The following is a 20,870-nucleotide window of genomic DNA, read 5'->3' as shown; positions in this document are numbered from 1 at the left end:
AGGCGTTGCAAATAAAACCTGTTAAGCAGACAACTACTTCAAACCTATTTCACATTTCCAAACTCAGACTTATCGCTACTTTGTGCACGTGTTGGCTTTTTATGTTATTCGGAAAGCGACCAAAAGTCCCGCTTCAGACAAGTGAGGACAAAAAGCTTAGTGTTGGATAAACTAAGATTCAATTCCGGGGATTTACAATGCTAGTCTTATGTTGTATAAACTATTTTGGGTGTCATTCCTATAATAAACGCCAATTCAATAAAACGGAACTCTCAGATCCATTGTGGGAGTGCATAACTGTAGCAATTGGGCAAAAAATTGGTGAGAAACGAATATAAAGAAAGGATTTTGAGAAAAAACATGGATTTGTGGTCGGCGCGTCAACCGAGAGTAGTCCCCATCAAAAACAGAGGTTAGGCAATTGATCGTGAAAAAAACACGAGCACCGGTTGGCTGCCAACGGACTCATTCAGTTCGCTTAGGTTCGTATAAAAGAAAGGAAATTCTTCGATGCTATGCTCTGGTTCTTACATCATAAGTTCAATGCGGTATGATACTGGTCTGGATGGCTTGCTTATTGATCGTCCTGTTCTGGTCACTGATGGATGACTCTCATCAGCCCACTGAAGGTGTCACCTCGAATGATGGCGAAACAGCTGCAAGTCAACTGCCAAGTTCAGTGACTAGCTCAACAGCCACCTGATTGATTCCCAATGAATGTACCGGAACTACTTATATTCCAACACATTACCGGGATGAGCGTGGGACACAGCGGTTTTATTCTTTGACCGGTTTCACACAGTTCGTGAACAGCACTGCATCCGAACGAGACTCTACCTTCATGTTAAACTTCATCTGGGGATTCAGAGTGTTCAGGTCCTTACAGAAATTGTTGGCCCTATCATGTTTGATCACAACAGTGTCATCTAAATGATGTCAAACAGCTCCCGGTGGATAATCATATCCAAACAAGACCTTCTGTTTGGGGCTTCCCACTGGATAATAGCCGAAATCGGAGATAATGAAGATCCTCCACAGAAAATGTCCAAGGTTCCAACCTACATTTACGTTTCCAAATGTTTTATCTGTCTGAGACTGAGTGGGTTCTCGCAATGTCTTAGCTTCCTGGTAAAGCCGAGTTAACATCAAAACTAAAAAACTCCTCCAAATTAAACCCTAATTTTGTCGGTAGTCATTTGAATTCCTAAATTGGTTGAATGGTTTCTCGTGAGTGAATCTAGAATGCCCGCTGATAAGCTAGCTACTTCATTTGCTGGAGAACCTACCTCGTCCACAGGTGGTATTACCGTGACATCTGCGCTGGAGAAGCTGGGGTTTCCTCATAATCGTTTTTATCTGTACTATTTTCTTTCCACCGTTATCACTTACCTGGATTCAGATGTTCCTTTCAGTTTCTTGAATTACTATTAACATTATTCTTGATCGTACTTTATATCTTCATATCGTCTTTATATCTCTACTGCTAACCTATCGGTCGGGCCTTGCCTAAACTTTTATAAGTAGTTGCTCTAACTAACTAACTAACTAACTAACTAACTAACTAACTAACTAAATAAATAAATAAATAAATAAATAAATCGTTCAGCTGTAACACCTTTTTGGCGTCTAGCTACTATGGTGCCAGAAGAAAGCACAAGGGCTGGGATACTGCCAGGTTGCCCAAACCTAGACGGGGGAAGTCTAGAGGCATAGGTCGGGTTCGAACGACGGAACTTCCAGCCAGTAAATTCGTACTGTAAACACTGGGCCATCTCGCCATTCGCCTTTGTAATCCTGCTAATCACACAAGCCGCTCAGACGCTTAAAATCTTCTAAGCTCCTTGCTAGAAAGAGTTTAGGACCACCGCTTTCGTTATTGCGCTGCTTCAGAGCTAGGTTTCATTTCTTCTATTCTTAGTGGATTTTCGCTCATTGCGAAATTGAATCCGTCCCTTTCCCCAAAACTACCAACAGTCCTCACTTGTTGATCGATTGGACAGATTTACTGCAGCATATTAGCTGGTATATCGTGTCCCTTCTTACTGAGGCACAGAGAGTCACTGTTCAAAATTATATTCAGTAAATCCCCCGTTCGAGGAATGACTTGGCCGATGAGGAGGCTACTTGGATAGAATCGGCAGGACTGTCCAGAACTACGCGACGTTTCTCATTACATTTTTCTGTTTGCTGGATAAGCCCTTAGTACCTAAATGACTTTTGTTTTAAGTTGGCTTTTACCCACATCAGACAAGCGTGATTCAAGCGGGAATAAATTTTCACTCCAATGTATGTGTGAACGAGGTTTCGGAGTTCACAAGAGGCACAGGGAGTCAAGCATTAGGAAGGTCCTTTCCCGAAGCGATGAGCACAGGGAGTCAAGCATTAAGAAGGTCACTTACACGAAGCGATGATATGACAACAACAGAACCTTTTTCCCTCATCGTTTATAACGCGTTTACCTACCACTTTCGTCGAAGGTCAGAGTTGACTTTGATCAGGTTACTCGTCACGCAACTGCCAGGAGTGAATTAAACTGACGGGACTGCAGTTGTCCATTAAAAATAGGTCCACCGAAAATAGCAGAACAGTCTCTAGATTAGCTGTCCCTTCTACTTGAGAATTTCCCCCACTAATGTACATTACTTCATTCATGATAGACTGAGCGTAAATCACCAACAGACGTTACCGTTCCAAAGTTAAGTCAAAGTGAAGTGTTTTTCCTTAAACTGCGAATCGCTTTAGGAATATCCGGTACTATATCCTGAGTAGATTCTGCCTGAAAATATATGGTAATCTACAAACGACGGTACAGCGAAGCGTCCGACATCTGCTGTATCTTATTTAATCGATAGCTCCTTAGGGCCTGTTATTCTATCAAAGTCGTAGCTCAATTTATGTTCTCACAATCCACCGGCTCAGAAAGCTTTATTGAATTGGTCCGCAAGTTTTGTCAGCGCTTCGTACCAAAGCCGTCACGTGACGAGCTTCGTACTCTATCTACCCTGTTGCTGAGCACAGTCCTCTGCTTTAATACTGGTGTTCTTTATGAGTTTTCAAATGTCTAAGCTCATAGAGAATTCGCCGAAAATGTTTGCTCATCTACGCGTGAGTTGCAGTGTCACGTGATGTGTAGTCAATGCCGTTATGTTTACGTCCTACTCTGTGTGATGTGTGGGGGTACCTTACGACTTGAATCGCAGTTGCCACGATCATTTATGTGTGTAACTTTTAATTTGTAGCCAGTAAACAAATTTCAGCCTGATTCAGTATGGACCGAACCGTCTCACTACCCTCTAAGAACGACTAAAACTATGCTCTAAATCGTTTGAGGGCACAGCATTTTTTTAGTACGAAGTTCACGTAGGGATAAAATCAGAACTATCCTGTCTTGGGGCTTTTTTTCAAAGAGGCATATTTTCTTGCAGACTAAATATTTGCTGTCGTGCATTTTATGCGACTTGTTTCACCACAAACTGTTGAACTTCACTTGAAAGAGAACCCGGTGGATCATAGACGCTACGCTTAATTTAACAAGGGATGATCAAGTGGTAAGTGGAGAAATGTTCTAGGTAGATAAATTTACCAATCTGGCGTACACATGCTCCCAAAATATTCTCAGTGAGAGGAAGCCTAAATATCGTGTTTTGAAAAGCTTTGGACTATCTCGAATTTTGTTTTGATGCCAGACAACTTGACGTGAGGTAGTTCCGACAACAGACTGCTCCCTACCAGTCTGGTCTTATTCAATCATATCCTGTGTTACTGTAGTTGCGCGTGATATATTCTCAGCAAAGTATGAGATAACGCTGAGTAGCTAGACATTTTGGTGTGTGTATTTGCCATGGGGGAGAATACGATCTAATCAATTAAGGGCCATTTTCGATGCCTGACAAAAATCCATCGTACTCCGGGTAAGAAGTCAAGAGCTGTCTTCACACAAAGTGTCAGGCAGGGCGTGCACCTTTGCATTTGCTGGATACGAAAGGCTGGACAAAAGATTAGGGGATCGCGTAATCTGGAAAGTGCAAACCTGAATTTTTTTTAACCACCTGATCAATCCCAATAAGGATAAAAGAGCTTGTGTGGCTGAGGTTTCGGGGTCACAATAAACGCGGGTGAAACTCCAAACTTACTGTATGATTACCATCCTATCACGCTAAAGGATCGACTAATCGAACATAACATCTTAATCATTCAGCGGTAGATAAATTGTTAGGCTAAGAATCCCATCTAAATATAACAAGAGTTTTACCTGAAACCCTCTTTGTGAATGTCTTGGACTCGAGTTACTGCACTTGAAAACCTAAGTTGTCAAGATTTGTTTGGTACAAATTCCACTCACGTGATGACATTGTCCCGAAAAGGTCAGTGACTCAATTATCCATTCATTTATCTTTCACTGTGTACTTTTTTTAAGCTAACAACATGGATGATTATCCGTGTCAAGGTCGACATTCAATTCAGAAGTACGCTGACTACAAATCAGAGTGTGTATGTATATTGGTTCGCTTCTTCGTGACTCATTGGTTTCGCTCTCTGATAAGGCTATTAGCTTTGCGCGTTTCGACAATAAACGATACAAGGTTTCACCAGTTGCCACAATTTAGGTGGATTTGGCGTTTACCATTATACAGCCATATCTTCTTTGAGATAGGTAAAAGACTGATCTCCGTACGGGGGACTGGGGTAATTTCTTCACCGACAGGGCGTTTGTGTTGCTTATATTTTCTGAATTGTGTGTCATGGCTAGACCATGGCTTCTGCCTCGACACACCGATCGAAAGATGACGACAGCCCTTTCGAACGAGTTTACTAACGATGATAGGTTCGTTGGGCGATAACATTTTTGGAGTTGTCAAGCACTGCTGTTGAATAAGTTCTCAGAGGAAAAAGCTGAAGAATCACGCGTTCTGGTCAGTGTGAACCGAAGTGTAGAAAATCAGGAAGATTCATCCGGCCGTCTGCGATCCCGCCAAAAAAGCATCGATCATAGCCGTCCGCTTTCAATCACCGTCGTTCTGTTGCCGTCTAACAAACCCGCCCCTCTTTTTTTAAACATCATCCAGCAAAAACTATGATTTTATTTTATGTTGTTAGACAACTGATTTCCTTTAAGCGTACTGCACCGCAGAGGAACGGCATGATCAGGCCTGGGTCATACAGCTAAACGGAAACTTAACTTAACTTCCGAGTAGTGCCTTTCATCTAAGTACCCCTGCTTTGGTCAACTGCGTTTCGTCTTCCAATGCGCCGTGACAAACAATCTGGTTATGTGGGCCAGCCAATTTTGACATGCTTAGTGACAGCTAATTACCTCCGATAATTACACATGAATGGATAAAACAGGTGAAAGTTTTCAATCAATTGGAAAATGTCTGGGACCGATTGGGAAGTCATCGTTTCAGAGGGGTTTGGTACGCAGAGGAATACCAGGCTTAGTCAAAGATTCAGCAATGGCAGGGGATGCTCTAGACACTGGACATAAGATAGATTTAGAAAATGTGGACATCCTGAGACGGGGTTTAAGATTCACACCACAGCGACTGCTGGCGGTGGAAATCGCCAAGCATCTGAGTGTGAATAAAATAGAGGGGGTAGAACTTGCAGACGTGTGGAGAGCGCTCATAGCTCAGCCAAGATAACACGAGGCGGTGTGCAATTATCAGCGAAATCGCCTGGGTCTAAAAGTACAAAATCCAAGTAGAGTTAGATCCAATTAACCACCGCACCCCCATCCCCAAACCATTGTCCCAGCACCCTTGGACGAACACAGGCGAACGAAATCTGTGGACGACCCCAAGAGGAATTTTCCATTAAGGTGTCCTAGACTGAAAAAGCAGGGACGTAAAATTCCGAGTTCATCATAAAGACGAATCCCCTCCTAACCGATCTATCGTAAATCTTGGTCATCCCCACTAGTCAACAAACAGGAACCTCAGACTGCACATCCAGCACTGATCACGTCACTAGTCATAAGGAATCTCACGGATTGGTTCCCCGACTGTCTTAAAACCCAATCAACCTACTTACTTACTCACTTGACCTGACGAAGCTTTTGTGTCAAAAGCGAAACGTTTACCAGTAATAAATGCACCGATTATTTACCAAACCCCTCTGAAAAGGTGAAAGTTTTTTTATCATAAGTACACATCAAGTGTGTTAATTAGTTCATTTGCGAAGGCAATCCGATTAATTAAAGTCTCCTTTTTGTGTCAAGTTGACACATGCCTTAATTGTTCCTCAAGGAATTCAAGTAACTTAAACGTGGACTGGGCCATTCAACATAATCTGGCTCCTACTATACCATGCCTGTCCTGAGGGGCTGGTGTATGTTGAACCGATTTCGACCCTTAAAACATAACTGTATAGAAAACGTAGATAACTGGGTTTTTAAATTCTGCTCCCAAGAAACACGTCCAATTATCACCACCAGCTGTAAGAACCACGTCTTGGCCGTACAGTGGTTAAAGCTGCCACAGTTTCGTCCACCGATTATTTAGAGAGATTACTTAGATAACTGATATAACTGATGCCTAAATACGGGGATCCCAGTAGAGTTTCATCTGGGGAGATTGGAAGAGGAGCTATCCATTGAAGGCAGTAGGTGGCCAAAGTCGGCGTTAAGGAATAGCTTGGTGCACAAATTGGGGAAATACCATGTGGCGAGGTGACAGGGCAGAAACTATACATATCGATCGGTTTACTTGTGAGGGTATTCGGGGCACGTAAAGGGCACGTGTCCTGTGTCAGGTTGTCCGAGTTAAACCGATGGGTTCGACGAACAGTCTGCGTGCTCAGCAGCTAGGTTAGGGGGATGATGACAACGGCCTCATCCACCAGTTGACGACAAATGCCTGATAACTGGCAGTGACTCGAGACTCGGTGAATTAATCGGGAAGCTTCGCTGATGTTTACTGGTGGCTAAACTGACCTGAATGAATTATGGTAGCGATGATCCACTGCTTATAAAAGGTCCTTGGTATTTGCGAGCACATCCAGTTAGGCGCCTGGTCATCTTCGAACATCACTCACTTCACGGAAACGCGTGAACTGGTATGCACAGAAGAAAGCGCTTGATATCGACAAAAACCTACACTTTTGTCGTTGAAAAGCAAATGACTTCGAGGTAAAACTGGTGTGATAAGTGCCCTGCACGACCTCTGTTAAACAGTGATTAACTAATCTTGCAGTGAAGTTTATGGTAACCGGCGTGAGTTTCGTAGGCCTGTTACTCTATGAAGGTAACCTCTCTGAACACATAGTTTAGCGAGAAATGGTTGTTCTCCTTGAATGATATCTTCATCACAGAGCTTTCTAGCTCTGTTGGCCAGGAACTGCACAGTACTACGTCACTGTTTGAGTGGAACGAAGTGTGTGCTGACCAATACATACAATGTCACTGCCTTGCCTTCACTGGTGTTGTTTGCTAATAACCGAAACAAGCAATAAAGTGAGGCACTGATCCTTCCAGCATGAATGCCATAGTTAGGTGCGTGACACTGAGGCTATCGAGAATCTCACCCTCTTTCTGGCTACATTCCATCACACAAAAATTACAATCCTGTGACAAGCGCGTCAAGCTTGTGATTAGGTTCCTGTAGCAAGTTTTTCAACCTACACACTGAACATTCCCGTGAGTGACAGACCTAATGGTGAGCCGTTTCCCTGGCGGTGAATGTCAAAGTTGAACTGATTCTGCACATTCCACACGCAAGTCAGAAGTGAATTTCGTAGATTTTCAATGTAAAGCCCTACGCTTATCTAACTGTCTCGTGAGCATTCACTCAACTGTTTTTTATAGAGGGACATTTGTGAAAACTGAGACAACGCCAGGGACCACATTTTTTCGCTGGCAAGATTGAAACATCTGATGACGGTTATCAAGTGAATAATTTGAAGTAGTGTGCATGGAAGTAATAGTTTTCATACTGCTTTGCCTGGGAAAGACAGGTACCGGAAGGCTACTTGTTATCCTTCTGTGGGTGGACTTTATGTTGCAACCTTATAAAAGGTTGAGAAATCTGCTCAATATAATGTCAGGTTCACGTATTGACTGAACAGCAATGGGCTTCGGCATTTTACATGTAGAAAGAGAGGTGATTGGACGCCCCAGATATTCCGCCACATGTCCAGGCTTTAAAGTGATGTATCAGTATGTTACTGTTCCTCAAAATAGCTCATTTTACAGATGAAGAGTGATTAGAAACAGATAAATAACCCTACGAAACGAGCCGACAATTTGTTGCATATTTTTTCAAGTGGAGTTTCCATTGGTTGATTAATCAATATGCCTGGCTTGGATAAACCTCAAACGGTCACTAATTTGGAGAACCATCAACTGTTTTCCATATTGAACGCGCATCGATTTGCACCTCTGCATCAGCTCTAACAGTGATATGCATCGACCAATCATATTGTTCGTTCACTGTTAATCAACGCTTGACTGATTCATGTTCACTCAGCCGAATGGCCCACAGACACTTGTCAAGATTAATTGAGCTGTGATGTTTCAAACGTCGATACCAACTCGAGTACACTTTCTCAAGCAAGTACATAGTTAGCAAAACAAAGTCACTCTAGATCTTAGCCACTTTCTTTTTTTACTTGTCAGCATTTTTAGTAGTGAATCTGATCAAAACGAACCCTTAAATTAACCGGACACTGTATTTACTCTCACCCGGTGTGAATGCAGTTAACCATGGCATTTCGCATGATTTACAAAAAATTCGAAGACAAAATTTGGATGCTGAGGAAGTTTTTCATAACAATAAGAAAATCTTACATTTGCGTGCTAATAATACAAAGTTCGTGTTATCCTGATGTGATAAGAAGAAAGAGAGTATTGTGGAGTGTTGTACAACGGCTCAGCTAAAAGATGTGGACTGCATTTCGTCATGTAACGAAGCCTTTCCACAAAATCAGAATGCTTCCCCAGCAGAAAGAATGTTCTGATTACCGTCTTTCTCTGGAATCCTCGTGGCGGCTCCCTGGATCAAGCACCATTCCAGAAGACGTCATTTTATTGGTCATTTTTGCAAACCGTGAGCACTTACTCTGAAACGATGGTTGGGTACACGGTTAAAATAAAAAGAATTTGATAAGTAAGTCATCAGTTGCAAAGTGGTGCCTTGATCTTGGTTAGCAACACGCACTATACACGGCGAGGTCGAAAGAACTCACTACGATAACATACTCGATTTAGACGCAGCATGCACATGTGGCGGGTCGGTCAATGTATGATTGAGCAAACATGGACGAGTGGTTCCGATGTCGGGAGTGGACAGTATTGGTAATGTGAAATTTAGGAAATTACAAATTGGGATTTCGTCCTGTAGGTGAAGCAAATCTGTGTCAAACAGCCGAGCAACGCCATACAGCTGTTTCATCCTCATTGGGACTCATAGGCATTGCACATCTCACGAAACTAACCAATCATCGCCGTGGAATTAGTTTAAACAACAACTGCTCGGCTACAATTGGTCGATACCTCACTTCGCCACAGTCCGTGGAGTGTTTCTGGAATAGAAGGGGTGATCTGGTGTTTCCCAAAGGGTAGTTGCAGCCAACAAAAATCGTCTTACTGTTTCTCGTTTTCTAAAGTCTACATTTTCGCACATCTTTTCACATCCTTAAACAAGGTTCTTACCAAACATGATGACGTTTCTGAAGTAATTTTACAAGGATAATAAGACATTGTCAGCCTGGAAACTGGTGGTGAGTGTGATTCAGTTTTTTTATTTTCCTCATTGTTCTTTTTGTGCTCTCAATTATGGCCTGGTTATTCGTGACTACTTCGCTGTCATGTCTAAAATATGTTACGATATCCTAGAGATATTCGTGGGAGTTTTCATCCTCACAAATTCTTTATTACAGCATACGCTTTTCGGTATTTCCCGAATTTTTGGCTGATCCACACGAATGACACATGAGTAGACCAGTGAACAGGAGTTTCACTCTTATCAGAGCCCAAGAAAAGTTCATATTTTCGGCCAAATCGGGACTTAAACGCTATTGTTTCAAATTCATCGCTGCTTGGACTAGGATAGCAGGGAACATGAGGGGTACAAAAGTCTTCTATTTATTCAGATAAGATCAGCAACCCGGACTGACATCACCACCGATGTTTGTCTACTGTGTGTTAGATACTAGACGTTTACAAGAAAACACTTTAAAGCAAGGAACATATTATTGTTAATTTAAGGGTTTTACTACTGGATCATATGCACTTGTGACCCAATCAACGATAACAGCACTTATATCATGTTGCATTCTTTTTATTTGCGCAGAGAACCCAATTGTGTGAAACACTCGGTCAGTTCGTTTTTGTCGACCAGACATCAGGTGAACATGTCCTCGCCTAGGACTAAATCTGAAGAATATTTGGAAAAGGTATCCGTTCCGGATGGAACAGAAAAGGTGATAAATATTAAAAAGGTGCAGCAATCTGCAAGCATACAACTGAGCAAAACGACACCGTTGTCCGTCCACACTGGATACGCTTCGAATATGAGGACATCAGAATTGCACGTGGAAGAGATGAAGTCTCAGGTACGGCGAAGATCCAAATCCAGTGGACAAAAGAAATCTGGACGGGATCACTCGAGACGATCACAGTTGATAGTTCGGACCGGGGATGGCGCTTCTGGCAGTCGGAGACGTGTGGTAAGTTGTGTAGATCTTACCGCACCTGAACCCGCTGAAACTCACCTAGTTCATGCCATAACTGGTGAAGAGGAGTCTACTCTAACCGGTGGAACACATCGAGCGGCAAAATCTATCCGAAAAATTCGTGGACGACATCGTGACGAATGGCTTTCTTCGAAAGCCGAAGAAGTTCCTCAGTCTGGATGGCGTTATAGTGGGATTTTTGCCCCTGACACTGGAAGGCATCGCCCGAGCAGTCGAACTAAACATAGTCGAAATTCGAGGGCTCAAATTTCAGCCCAGGCGTCCCCGACACCTGCTGCATGGAGCCCAATGAACTATATGTCACCAGCTTGCCCACGTTGTTCTTCACTCAACGTAAATCAGGAGAGGACTAATCCCTACCCGATTCCGGTGATGAACGGAATCTACTTACCTTATGCACCCTATTCGGTAGAAAATTTCCCCAGTCAGATGAGATCGGGGTCGGTTCAACAACATCATCATCACTCTCACGTTCGGCATCAGCAACAAGAACAGTTTTATGAGTCACCACTTCAGCACAGTCCACAGTTCCACCACCACCATCATCACCATCACCGTCCTCAGCACTCTCCTCCATATCCGTCGCCGTATGGAACAAAGTACATGCCCATACCTCAGGGTCGACCAGTTGGCTTCAGTCCAAACGTCGAAGACCTAAGACACGCGGAGGTAAACGGTACCGATCGAACCGTAGATCTCATGGAAATTGAATACGCTGCAGATAGCGCAGGTGAAAAGGACACATATCTATCCTCGGATGCTTTGAATTTGATTGTCAAGTTGGCCAAAAGCTTCAACAAAAGTACACAGCGCTTGGAAGAGATCGCGAAGCAGTTGAAATTAGCTTTAGATGCGAGACTGGGCGAAAAGTGGCATGTGGTGATTGGAGACGATTCATTCGGTTCCAACTTGGCCAGCCTCCCGGGGGCACTCGCTAATTTCAAACTGGGAAGAAACGTCTTCCTTGTTTGGCAAACATAAAAGGGAATCGGGACGGGAGGGCAACGAATGATTCCCAGCACACTGACGAGACAAAAGTTGTTTGTCTCAAACTTGGTCAATTTTTTTAACACGAACTCCTATACTATTCGCTTACATTTTCAAATGTGCGTTTCGAATTTTCCTGAAATTATTTCGCCATATTCTGATGGATTGTGTCCACACGAATAGTTCCAAAATGATCTGTATCATTTGTGATTAGTCAAAGACGTATTTATCGAGTTTCGGGGCAAGAGCCCTATCGATTATATCTTGTGCTATTTTATCAGCAGCTTCAGACCAATGCTAATCATGACAATATAGAGTGTTTTCCTTCCATCCAGTGAGTGGAGCTACTAACAACGTATCGGTTCATTTATTCCAGTGGGCGAAGAATTAATTCGTTGTACATGATTGAATTTCTCTGGAGCGGATTGTGTGTTACATATTACTTAAGGACCCTGAGCAAGCTGGTCCATCTCAAAGAGCCGAATGGTAGATGAAGAATGCTGCTATATCAGAGCAGAATGTGAATTATTTACTCTGGTGTTTTTTTCCTTTAATAACTTTATATCGAAATATAGGATCTTTCAGAAAGTTCTTCAGATGCCTGGATGTAGGGTTTTCACTTGGAGCAGTCAATGTTCAACTGCTGACGTGAATATATGTGCACGACACGGGACTTCTTCACGCATCTGCACTTGATATTGAGTCATTTTTAGATTCCCGATGAGAAATTTTAAAATTCATGTTTGCTTCTGCAAAAACGTCGAAGCCATTGAACACAGACAAAGCATGGATCAACCGTAGAACTCACCACCTTCAAACCATCAAATTACAGTCGGTTAGATCGCAAAGCAGCTGGGAAATGAATTAAAGTTGTGGCATAGCAACACTAGTGAGCAATATTGGTGTTCGATTTATACACCGATTTGTAAAACAGTTTGATGTTGATGTTAGACTCGCCTGGAACCCAGCTGAATAAATCGTTCGTGTTGTTTCTCTTCAACTGAAGTTACTACAACAAGTCGCCTCGTGTTCCGGTTAATACAACATTTGAGATGTTACCGTACATTGTAAGGGCTTAACACACTACCCATAAGGTTGCTGAATACTCCTCGATAGCCTACGACAAGCGTCATCTTTCTTGGAGCAGATTGGGTGAGTATAGACCCAAAGTCTCCCTGAATTGAGAGGGAGTCTCCAGAGCAGCTTGTTCATTGAGAACATCTGAGGCAGGTGCATTTTTTAGCGGATCTCACGTTAGGGACAAGAGCCATGCTGGGATCTTCCAGAGATTGGCTTGTTTGAGTAATTTTAAGCTTTGCAATGTACTGTACTTGTAGTACAAGTATAGTACATCATCATCGGATTGGTAACGTCCGTAGTCACTCTTAACAGTCAATGCCACAGTCGCTGTGACCATACTAGCCCAAAGTAAAGGGCTTCTAGCTAAGTTCGGCGCATCAAGCATCTGACTGGTCTGACCATAACTGACTATTGATCAGACTAAACAGGGGCGCTACATGCTGATTTCAGCTGCAGACGTTCCCTCTTGAGCAATCAAATGACATTCTTGTAACGACCATATTTGGTATCTTTTCCTTTATGGTAATACTGATTACTCCACTCCTGAAGAAGGTGAACCACGGTAGTGGTAACATCTAGTATTGGACTTCGGCAGTTGAAAGTTGTTATGCCATACTAAAACGTTTCGTGGGATGTTGGTAGAGAACATTGCTTCTGCTGCCACTTTCTAAAACTCGTTCGTGATGAATGCACCGATGCAGCGGGATCTCTTCCACCGTCTGGAATTCCCTAACATTATCTTGATCAAGAAGTACTTTTCCCCGTACAATGTCGGTTTTTGGTCAATCGTCTCACAAGAACGTACGCACAAACAGTGTTTATCACGACAACATAGATTTGGATGAGTCATCGAATGCCAAGGACGATCTTGACACCAGGCACCGTAAGTCCATCGGAAAGTCTAACCAAAGCCAAGATTTTTAGGGCGCATAGGAATGGTTTACAAGCGATCAGCGGGTGAACGGGTTGACCATGTTCCAAGAGCGGATACGCGGCAAAATGAACAAGCAACCCACCGGGCTATGCACCCCCTCTGGTCTGAAGTGGGACTGAGCACGTGGTACCCAGTGGTTGTTTTGAGAACATTGTTGACTCTGAGTTTCGTTCGGTGCCTGACTGCCTGAATGGTAGTTTTAGTTTTCGCGGACCTGCTCTGCGTAAGCACAAACGCCACGGTAAAACAATCCCACGTCTCTAAGTGACTAAGCTGGTCACTTTTGCCCTGTGAATAGGTTTGGACCCAGTGTAAATACACGTAAAACCGTGAGCTAAGGTTAGCTGGAACGGGCATGGGATCATTGCCACACTCTGGCAAGGCAAGACTTTATAGAATTTCATTAACTCCAAGCAGGGCGTAACAAGCCTCTACGTGATCATGCATCTACCCTATGAGGCTGGGTCGCTAGCGGACAAGAAAAGACAGAAATATGAACAAATGAGGATTTGTGTCAGATTGTTCAAAACGGTGAATGAACCCAACTTACACTAAATATAAAACCCGGGCTTTCATCATCCTCTGAATTTTTAAAATTCTGCCCTGACAGGGAACCTCCTCTGGCTAAAAAGTCACCGGTATACATTGAAAGTCCAGTCTTCCAAATTCACCGTGAAAAGGCCTTCCTAAAACTCAAAATCTCTGATAGACAGTAACTTTTGTAAACACCCAATTGCAATTGACAATAACTACAGAGTAAAGTAAAACTTGAAACTAACCTTGATAATGAGCAGTAATCCGATATTTTTTACTACCCAAGTCATAAGTAAAAAGTATGAAAGATCTCAGGAATGGTCAGTTCAGAGTTTACGCCACGATACGACGTGAACCGAATGGAGAATCACTTACACGAGTTAGCGACACACGCTCATTTGCAAACAAATTTGGTTTTGCGAGAGACTCACCTGGAACCAAGCTGAATCTCTAGTTTGTGATGTTTCCAGGCAACTGAATGTGCTTCACCAGGCCAGCTCATATTCCATTTGTTGCGATTTTTGAGATATCGTGATACTTGTATAGACGTCACGCACTACTCATAAGGTTGCTGAAAACTCTTCGACAGCCCACTTACACGAGTTCATTCATGTCTATGAGTACGACACCTGAAATGTTGGCTTCGAGAGCTAACCAGACGTCACGTAAAGCGAAAAATGAATCCAGGCGATTCTCTTTGTGTCATCACAGTGGCCGTTCGACTGTGGAACAGTGAGTTAAGAACCTCGAATTTCAAGTAGACAGGCGTCAGGCAAAATAACCATGTTGATCTAGTTTAAACAGCATTGCTTGTTCAGGCGCGAAGATTCAGGTGCATTCATGGATTAGTAAACGCACGCATTCCACAGTTCAGAGCAGAGCTCCAACCTCGTCAGAGCCAAGGATATCCATCGCTTGTGCCCTCCAACAAGAGCGAAACTCTTTTTTTTGTATGGACTTACCAGAATAATTGCGGCTGGACAGAAGGATGACTGTTCCAACGAGCGCAATGGGAAAGTGAAATCTACAAATCCCGCAAACACCATAACTAAGCCACAAACATGTAGATAGATGAATACTAATGTAACGATGGACGCTACTGATGAGGCATGCGAATAGTGTCTTCCCGTTCACGTCTCTTGAAAAGTGAAGTCTGTTGCAGAATTTGCGGGGGCGCTTTGTAGCATTTGCTTGCATTTGAGTAGCAGTCCATGAACATCCAGGAAAGTTCAGGAAAACGCGTTCAGGCAGAAGATGTATATTCAGTTTTTGTAAACAAGATGCATATGAGAGGTATGCTCCCCTGTTCAATAGTCTGTGGCTGTTTAGTTGATGTTTCTCTAGTTAACAACTCCACAGCAAAGACCTTCTTCCTTTCATGCATGGTACTGGCAAAAAGAGGTAGAAATAAAAATGATAAAATAAATAAATGAACAGAGAGGATCTGTGAACCTATAATAATTTGGGCTGGATCACTTTCTTTGCGAATACAATATTCCCAAAATTGGTGATTCTACTCTAATGGACGATAAGATGAACTCTCACTTCCAACCTGAAAAGCGATTGAAAGAGAAGTTTGGATTGCCATCGTTATGTAACGGGAGAGTAAGATGTTGTGGTATAAACTCGTTTTGACCAATTCAGTAAGGCGACCTTCGAGAAGAATGGCTAGAGTAACTCAGACCTCTTTAGTATCCTTAAGTTAGCTTCAAAGTCTGGCCAGGGAGTGACCACACCTTCAAAATCGAGTTAGAGCCCACGTCTTGTGGGATTTTCAGTTTTGTACAAGACTGGCAATCTAGACACCAGTTGGAAGGGCGTGACGATCACGAAGCATTCGGTTTCACTTTGATAGGTCTTAATCCGCTTTGCCAAGTCCCAAACTCTTGTCAGCTTGAAATGGAAAACAGCACCTTTGGTAGGCAAGTATTGGTTTAGAGATCTGGACTAACACTGACCTAACAGGCATTGGTTGTTGTTGCTGTAGCCATTACGACTTGTCACCCAGTAACGGCTTTAACAACGACAGGTTGCGAGTGAGTTTCAGTTAGCTTACTCGCGCAATACTGTAAGAGTGCCGGTAAGCAGTTGGTGATGTTTCAAGTCAATGTAGATTCAGCTCAGACGTAATGTACTACTCATACTAAAAACTAATGGAAAACCGATGACCGATTTGGCCCTTCTTGGGGATCATCACGTGACCTAGTCCCAGAGTTTCCGTAAACTTTGCATTCTACTTTAACCCAAATTGCACGAAATTAGCGAAATACACTCATTTGAATACCAAGTTGGTTTTGGAGGGGGACTCACCTGGAACCCAGCTGAATATATGGTTTATGATGTTCTTTAGTAAGTGAATGTGCTGCATAAGGCGCTCTTATGTTTCACTTGGTACGATATTCGAGATATCGCGACTGGGTTCACCAATTTTCTACGGCTGTACGATCTCATTTTACAAAGATACGCGTCCTCAAGTGGTGAGTAATATTCCGGTTATAAAATTTCACGACAGACGATGAAGCTAATCATGCCTGTAATTGAATTTAGTTTTTAAGTGGCAACTACTTTAAGGATGATTTTTGGATGATCATGCAAGATTTAATTGGCTATTTTCACCGGTTGGTATAGAGTTTAAGTAGGTCATTGTGTGCTCTTTATGAAGTTGAATGTGAGTGGAGACTACTCGAACAAAATTTAATCAAAGGATGGGCACAAATATGAACCCGGGGAAACTCAATCTAATGAATCAGTGACCTTGAAACCTTGATTGCCGTTTGTTTCCTCCTCTGTATATGCTCTGCGTGAGTAGTAGACACGCCAAGTCAGACAAGAATACGTATTTTTCGTCCCTCATAGAAATAGTTTTCGGATGCTCGCACAATTATTTATGTATTTTTCCAATTCCCCTGGCACAATTCATTAACCCAGAAGACCCAGGAAACCCAGGGGCCTTCATCCCTGCTGATCTCACGTTGATGGGGACTACAGAGTTCGTCTGTCATAGAAGAAGGACCTGAGGAATTAAACCCGTCGAATTGGAGTAAAAGCGTAATATTCTGTAATCTACGTCTGTTAGTAGCAAAATTTAAAAACAACCGGACGGAAGATCCCAAACCAAACGACCTGATCGGTATGGTTACTTCGACGAATAAAACCTGCTTACTGAAATCATTCAACTGAGGAAAGTGATGACACCTGGGTTCTCGCCCTCATACCCTTGCAAACATGGAGTTAGATCTAAGTTTGTCAAGCTACAAGGGTTTACGTAATGAAAAGGTGTCAACTTAGATGTTACAGGAATCAGTGACGTGCAATTCCAGACATGCTGGGGGGTCCGGTCAGGCCGTAAATCAAAATCAAGAGGGTAAGTGAACGTGCATGGTGGTGTTCCCTGATCAGTGAAGGCGTGGTTGAGCTGGTTAAGTCATGGCAAGCAGGGAACTCTAATGAATACTGGTGATCTTGACTTCTGCAATGCCCAGCATTCTATTCCTGGTTCACAGCGGTAACTTCATGTCATCCTAGATCCACTAGGTGTCCCGTGAGCTAGCACAAAACCGTTAACAGTTCTGTGAGCTCGTTGACAGAGTCGGGAAAACAAACTTTCAGACTTGCACTTAGACAAAATTGCTAGCTCCACGAGAGCAGTTGTGGTGGTCGGCGAGATGACCTGAAGAGATAGTTGAGCTTTCAATTTTCGTGTAGACATCTGGCAGCTAGTAAACTATGTGTGGTGAAGGTCAGCGTTAACTGTGCTTTTGATCGTTCAAGTGGACTTCAGTCTAGACAGTTGATGGACCCTTTCGCCTCTGTAAGGTAGTCGTAGTTACATCAGCTACTCTGCATATCGTGATTAGACGCCTCTGATGTACTATTTGGTATGCAATTTCTCCAAACGCCGAGTGACCGGATAGGCGGGGGCGATATGGCTCAAGTGGTTTGAGCGCGAATTTACCGACCGGGAGGTCCGTGGTTGGAACCCGACCTCTGCCTCTCGATTTCTCCTGTCTAGGCTTGGGCAACCTGACAGTATCCCAGCCCTCGTGCTTTCACCGGGTAGCATGGTAGCTAGTCACCGAAAGTGTGTCACAGCTGAACAATTACTATATTATTTCTAAACCGGAAAGACCTCTTCCCACGTGAATTTCCTCAGGTCAAGGTCACCGATAGTCAACAAATTGAGGTAAAAAAGACAAGTATAAATTAACAGCATGTATATCGTGTAACGGCACAAGTACGAGTTCATGGGTTGGACTTGGCTTTCTGATGGTTATGAATTTGTTCGCCCATCACCGTGTGTTTGCGACATTTTTTTGGATATCGTTCGCGATGCAACTTGAGGTGAAAGGTCCTTTCTACTGACAAACGCGTGCGTGTGTGACTACAAATGAAAATTGATTGAGCGGAAACCGTTGCAGTTCAAAATCTGATGAGACCCTTGAAGTGGGGAATTTTGTTGACTCATAGTCCCGAAGATCAGATTCCAGCTAGACAAAGCAAATACAATGTTAGTCCACCGAGAATCTCCAGCTGGTTTTGTTGACTCAGTTCACGTGAGTATGGAATCTTTTGACATTTGGCTCATCGTCAACAAGAGTAAACTTCAGGTGTGTTGCAAAGACAGCTGGTTGGGCCTTGCATACATAAAACATTTGAGTCTTCGGCTCTCCTCGTTACTTTCCGCAGGTTGTTTTTGGTGTTCCTAAGGCAACAGGCTCATACACAGTTCTACGCTCAGTGCATTACCTCGTCCATGCGCCAATCAAATTGTTTCCGCTCTTATTAGAGCTCATCAGCAGTGCATATCCCATGGCGTGTGCCGGGATTTGAACCCCGGACATCTGACATGCGAGGCGAGCGTGTAACTACTACTCCACCATCTGAATTTTCACCTCTGAACAGGCGAACGTGTTCACAATTGAGCGATGTGATTGGTGTGCCCGACTCGTCGAACGACGACCCAGTAACTGTCCTGGTTGTGACGATCGATCCCGCAAAACCCCAAAACTGCAAGTTGTTTTCATTCTCTCTGGTAATGCGATTGGCTGCGTTCTGTTTTTCGGTATCTCACTCCATAAGTTATAAAGAAAATTTTATAACCACAAAGCCCATCGACTGAAGAGTATAACGGACATGATTTACGTACTTCAGGACACGTAGTTTTAAAGTGTACGTTAATTAATACACGTCAAGGTTGTTAAAGTCCTTCACGATGAGGGCTCAGGGAATCCTTTCGCCAGACATACTCTCAGGTCCCCTCAGGAACATACAGGTCCCCATTATCTACTCACCATCAGTGAATAGCCCATATCCATTTCCCTAAGGATAGGTGTAATTTATCTAGACGGAACACACTACTTATGGGGTTGCTGAAAACGTTTTACAGAAGGAAAGGGGGGGATTCAGTTGGCTTTATGTGACTTTCCCCTTCAAACCAAATCAGTGGTGGAATGAGAGTACTTGACCAAGGATGTACTCTGCTTACTTGTATTCATGCAACATCACGCTCCTCTTAGGGCTGTTTCGGATGGTGAAAAAGGAATCCGATCCCCGTTTATCCCTCATTAGAAGAATGGGTCGGATTCGAGTAGCTTTCGCGTCCTGGGCACGTTTCCTCTGTCCGATTTAGGTGAGGGGGTGTGGTGAACATGCACTGTTCCTTTCAACGTGAGTCTTCGCTGCCCCCAAAGATCAATCAAAGATTTTTCTAACAGTTAGCATCCTTTGGATAATGCTTTTAGAACCCTAATTATCCAGTTTACTTTACACACTACTTATGAGTAGTTCTCCAAGGACATATTGTTTCAGAGGATGAATATCTGTTTAAGCTAAATATGTATTCCAATTCGTCTATGAACCATGTTTGGCGGTCAAAAGTTGATTTAACAGGAGAATAAGCAGAATAAAAACAGGGTAAACTGTAATGAAAGTAAACCACATCGAGTGTGGTCACGCACCGAACTCCCCTGGGATTTTAAAGGTATTTTTCCAAGGCTATTCGTTTGAGTGGTAAACCGAGACACCTTAAAAATAAAGCTTGAGAATTTTCGGAGTTGGAATTTGAACTAGTCTTAATGGCTTTGACTCAGCCAAACACAAACTGCTGTAGTTTTTTGCACCACTGAGAGTGTGCTTTTGACGGTCGAAATATTTGCAAACATCCTGTGCCTAATGAGCAGACATACCAAAGACATAAGCCTGAAATTCAAGTAGGATACGGTTGAAGACCAAACCGGATCGAATTACCACGTTGAAGTACAGGACAGGTTTTGCAAAAAGTCTTAAATATCTGGATTTGTGCTGGAAGTCGAGAGAGCTTTTGACAGATTTGAATGTACAGGGTTTAACTCCAACACATAAAATTGTAGGCGATTAATTTTCAGTGTTTGGGATGTTTAGAAGGCAGAAAAACTACACGGGAAGTTAAAACAATTTGGAAGTCATTCCAAAGAACAGGTAGACCGAGCCAACATCTTACTCTTCAATTTAACAGTGGACTGTGTACTCAATGCGGGAAGGTGTATTGACTATTCTAATAATACCATCAGGAATTCGATTTCTCAAAGCATGTGACCAACGTTTGAACTTCGGTTTCGGTAAGGTGCAACAAACCTGGCTTCAAAAACCACGCTAATCACCCGAAGTC

At 43.0% G+C, this 20,870-nt stretch overlaps 3 protein-coding genes across 3 annotated transcripts in view; 1 reads left to right on the top strand and 2 right to left on the bottom strand.

Annotated features, from left to right (window-relative positions):
• T265_14485 (hypothetical protein) overlaps positions 1 to 11,266 on the bottom strand; it is a gene marked incomplete at both ends in the record, with an annotated part of 27,571 nt that extends 16,305 nt beyond the window's left edge. Inside the window, one exon of the mRNA XM_009173859.1 lies at positions 11,081 to 11,266. Coding sequence (XP_009172123.1) covers positions 11,081 to 11,266 — 186 coding nt within the window. The remainder of the gene's footprint in view (positions 1 to 11,080) is intronic.
• T265_08139 (hypothetical protein) overlaps positions 1 to 12,656 on the top strand; it is a gene marked incomplete at both ends in the record, with an annotated part of 23,206 nt that extends 10,550 nt beyond the window's left edge. Inside the window, one exon of the mRNA XM_009173852.1 lies at positions 10,261 to 12,656. Within this exon, the coding sequence (XP_009172116.1) occupies positions 10,261 to 11,670 (1,410 nt within the window). The remainder of the gene's footprint in view (positions 1 to 10,260) is intronic.
• Positions 11,304 to 20,870, bottom strand: part of T265_08138 (hypothetical protein) — a gene marked incomplete at both ends in the record, with an annotated part of 18,815 nt that continues 9,248 nt past the window's right edge. Inside the window, one exon of the mRNA XM_009173851.1 lies at positions 11,304 to 11,623. Within this exon, the coding sequence (XP_009172115.1) occupies positions 11,304 to 11,623 (320 nt within the window). The remainder of the gene's footprint in view (positions 11,624 to 20,870) is intronic.

Source organism: Opisthorchis viverrini, assembly GCF_000715545.1.
Source record: "Opisthorchis viverrini unplaced genomic scaffold opera_v5_203, whole genome shotgun sequence".
In the NCBI taxonomy this organism is placed as follows: Eukaryota; Metazoa; Platyhelminthes; class Trematoda; order Opisthorchiida; family Opisthorchiidae; genus Opisthorchis; species Opisthorchis viverrini.
The sequence above is the reverse complement of the archived record's forward strand: the minus strand, read 5'-3'. Positions and strand labels throughout refer to the sequence as shown.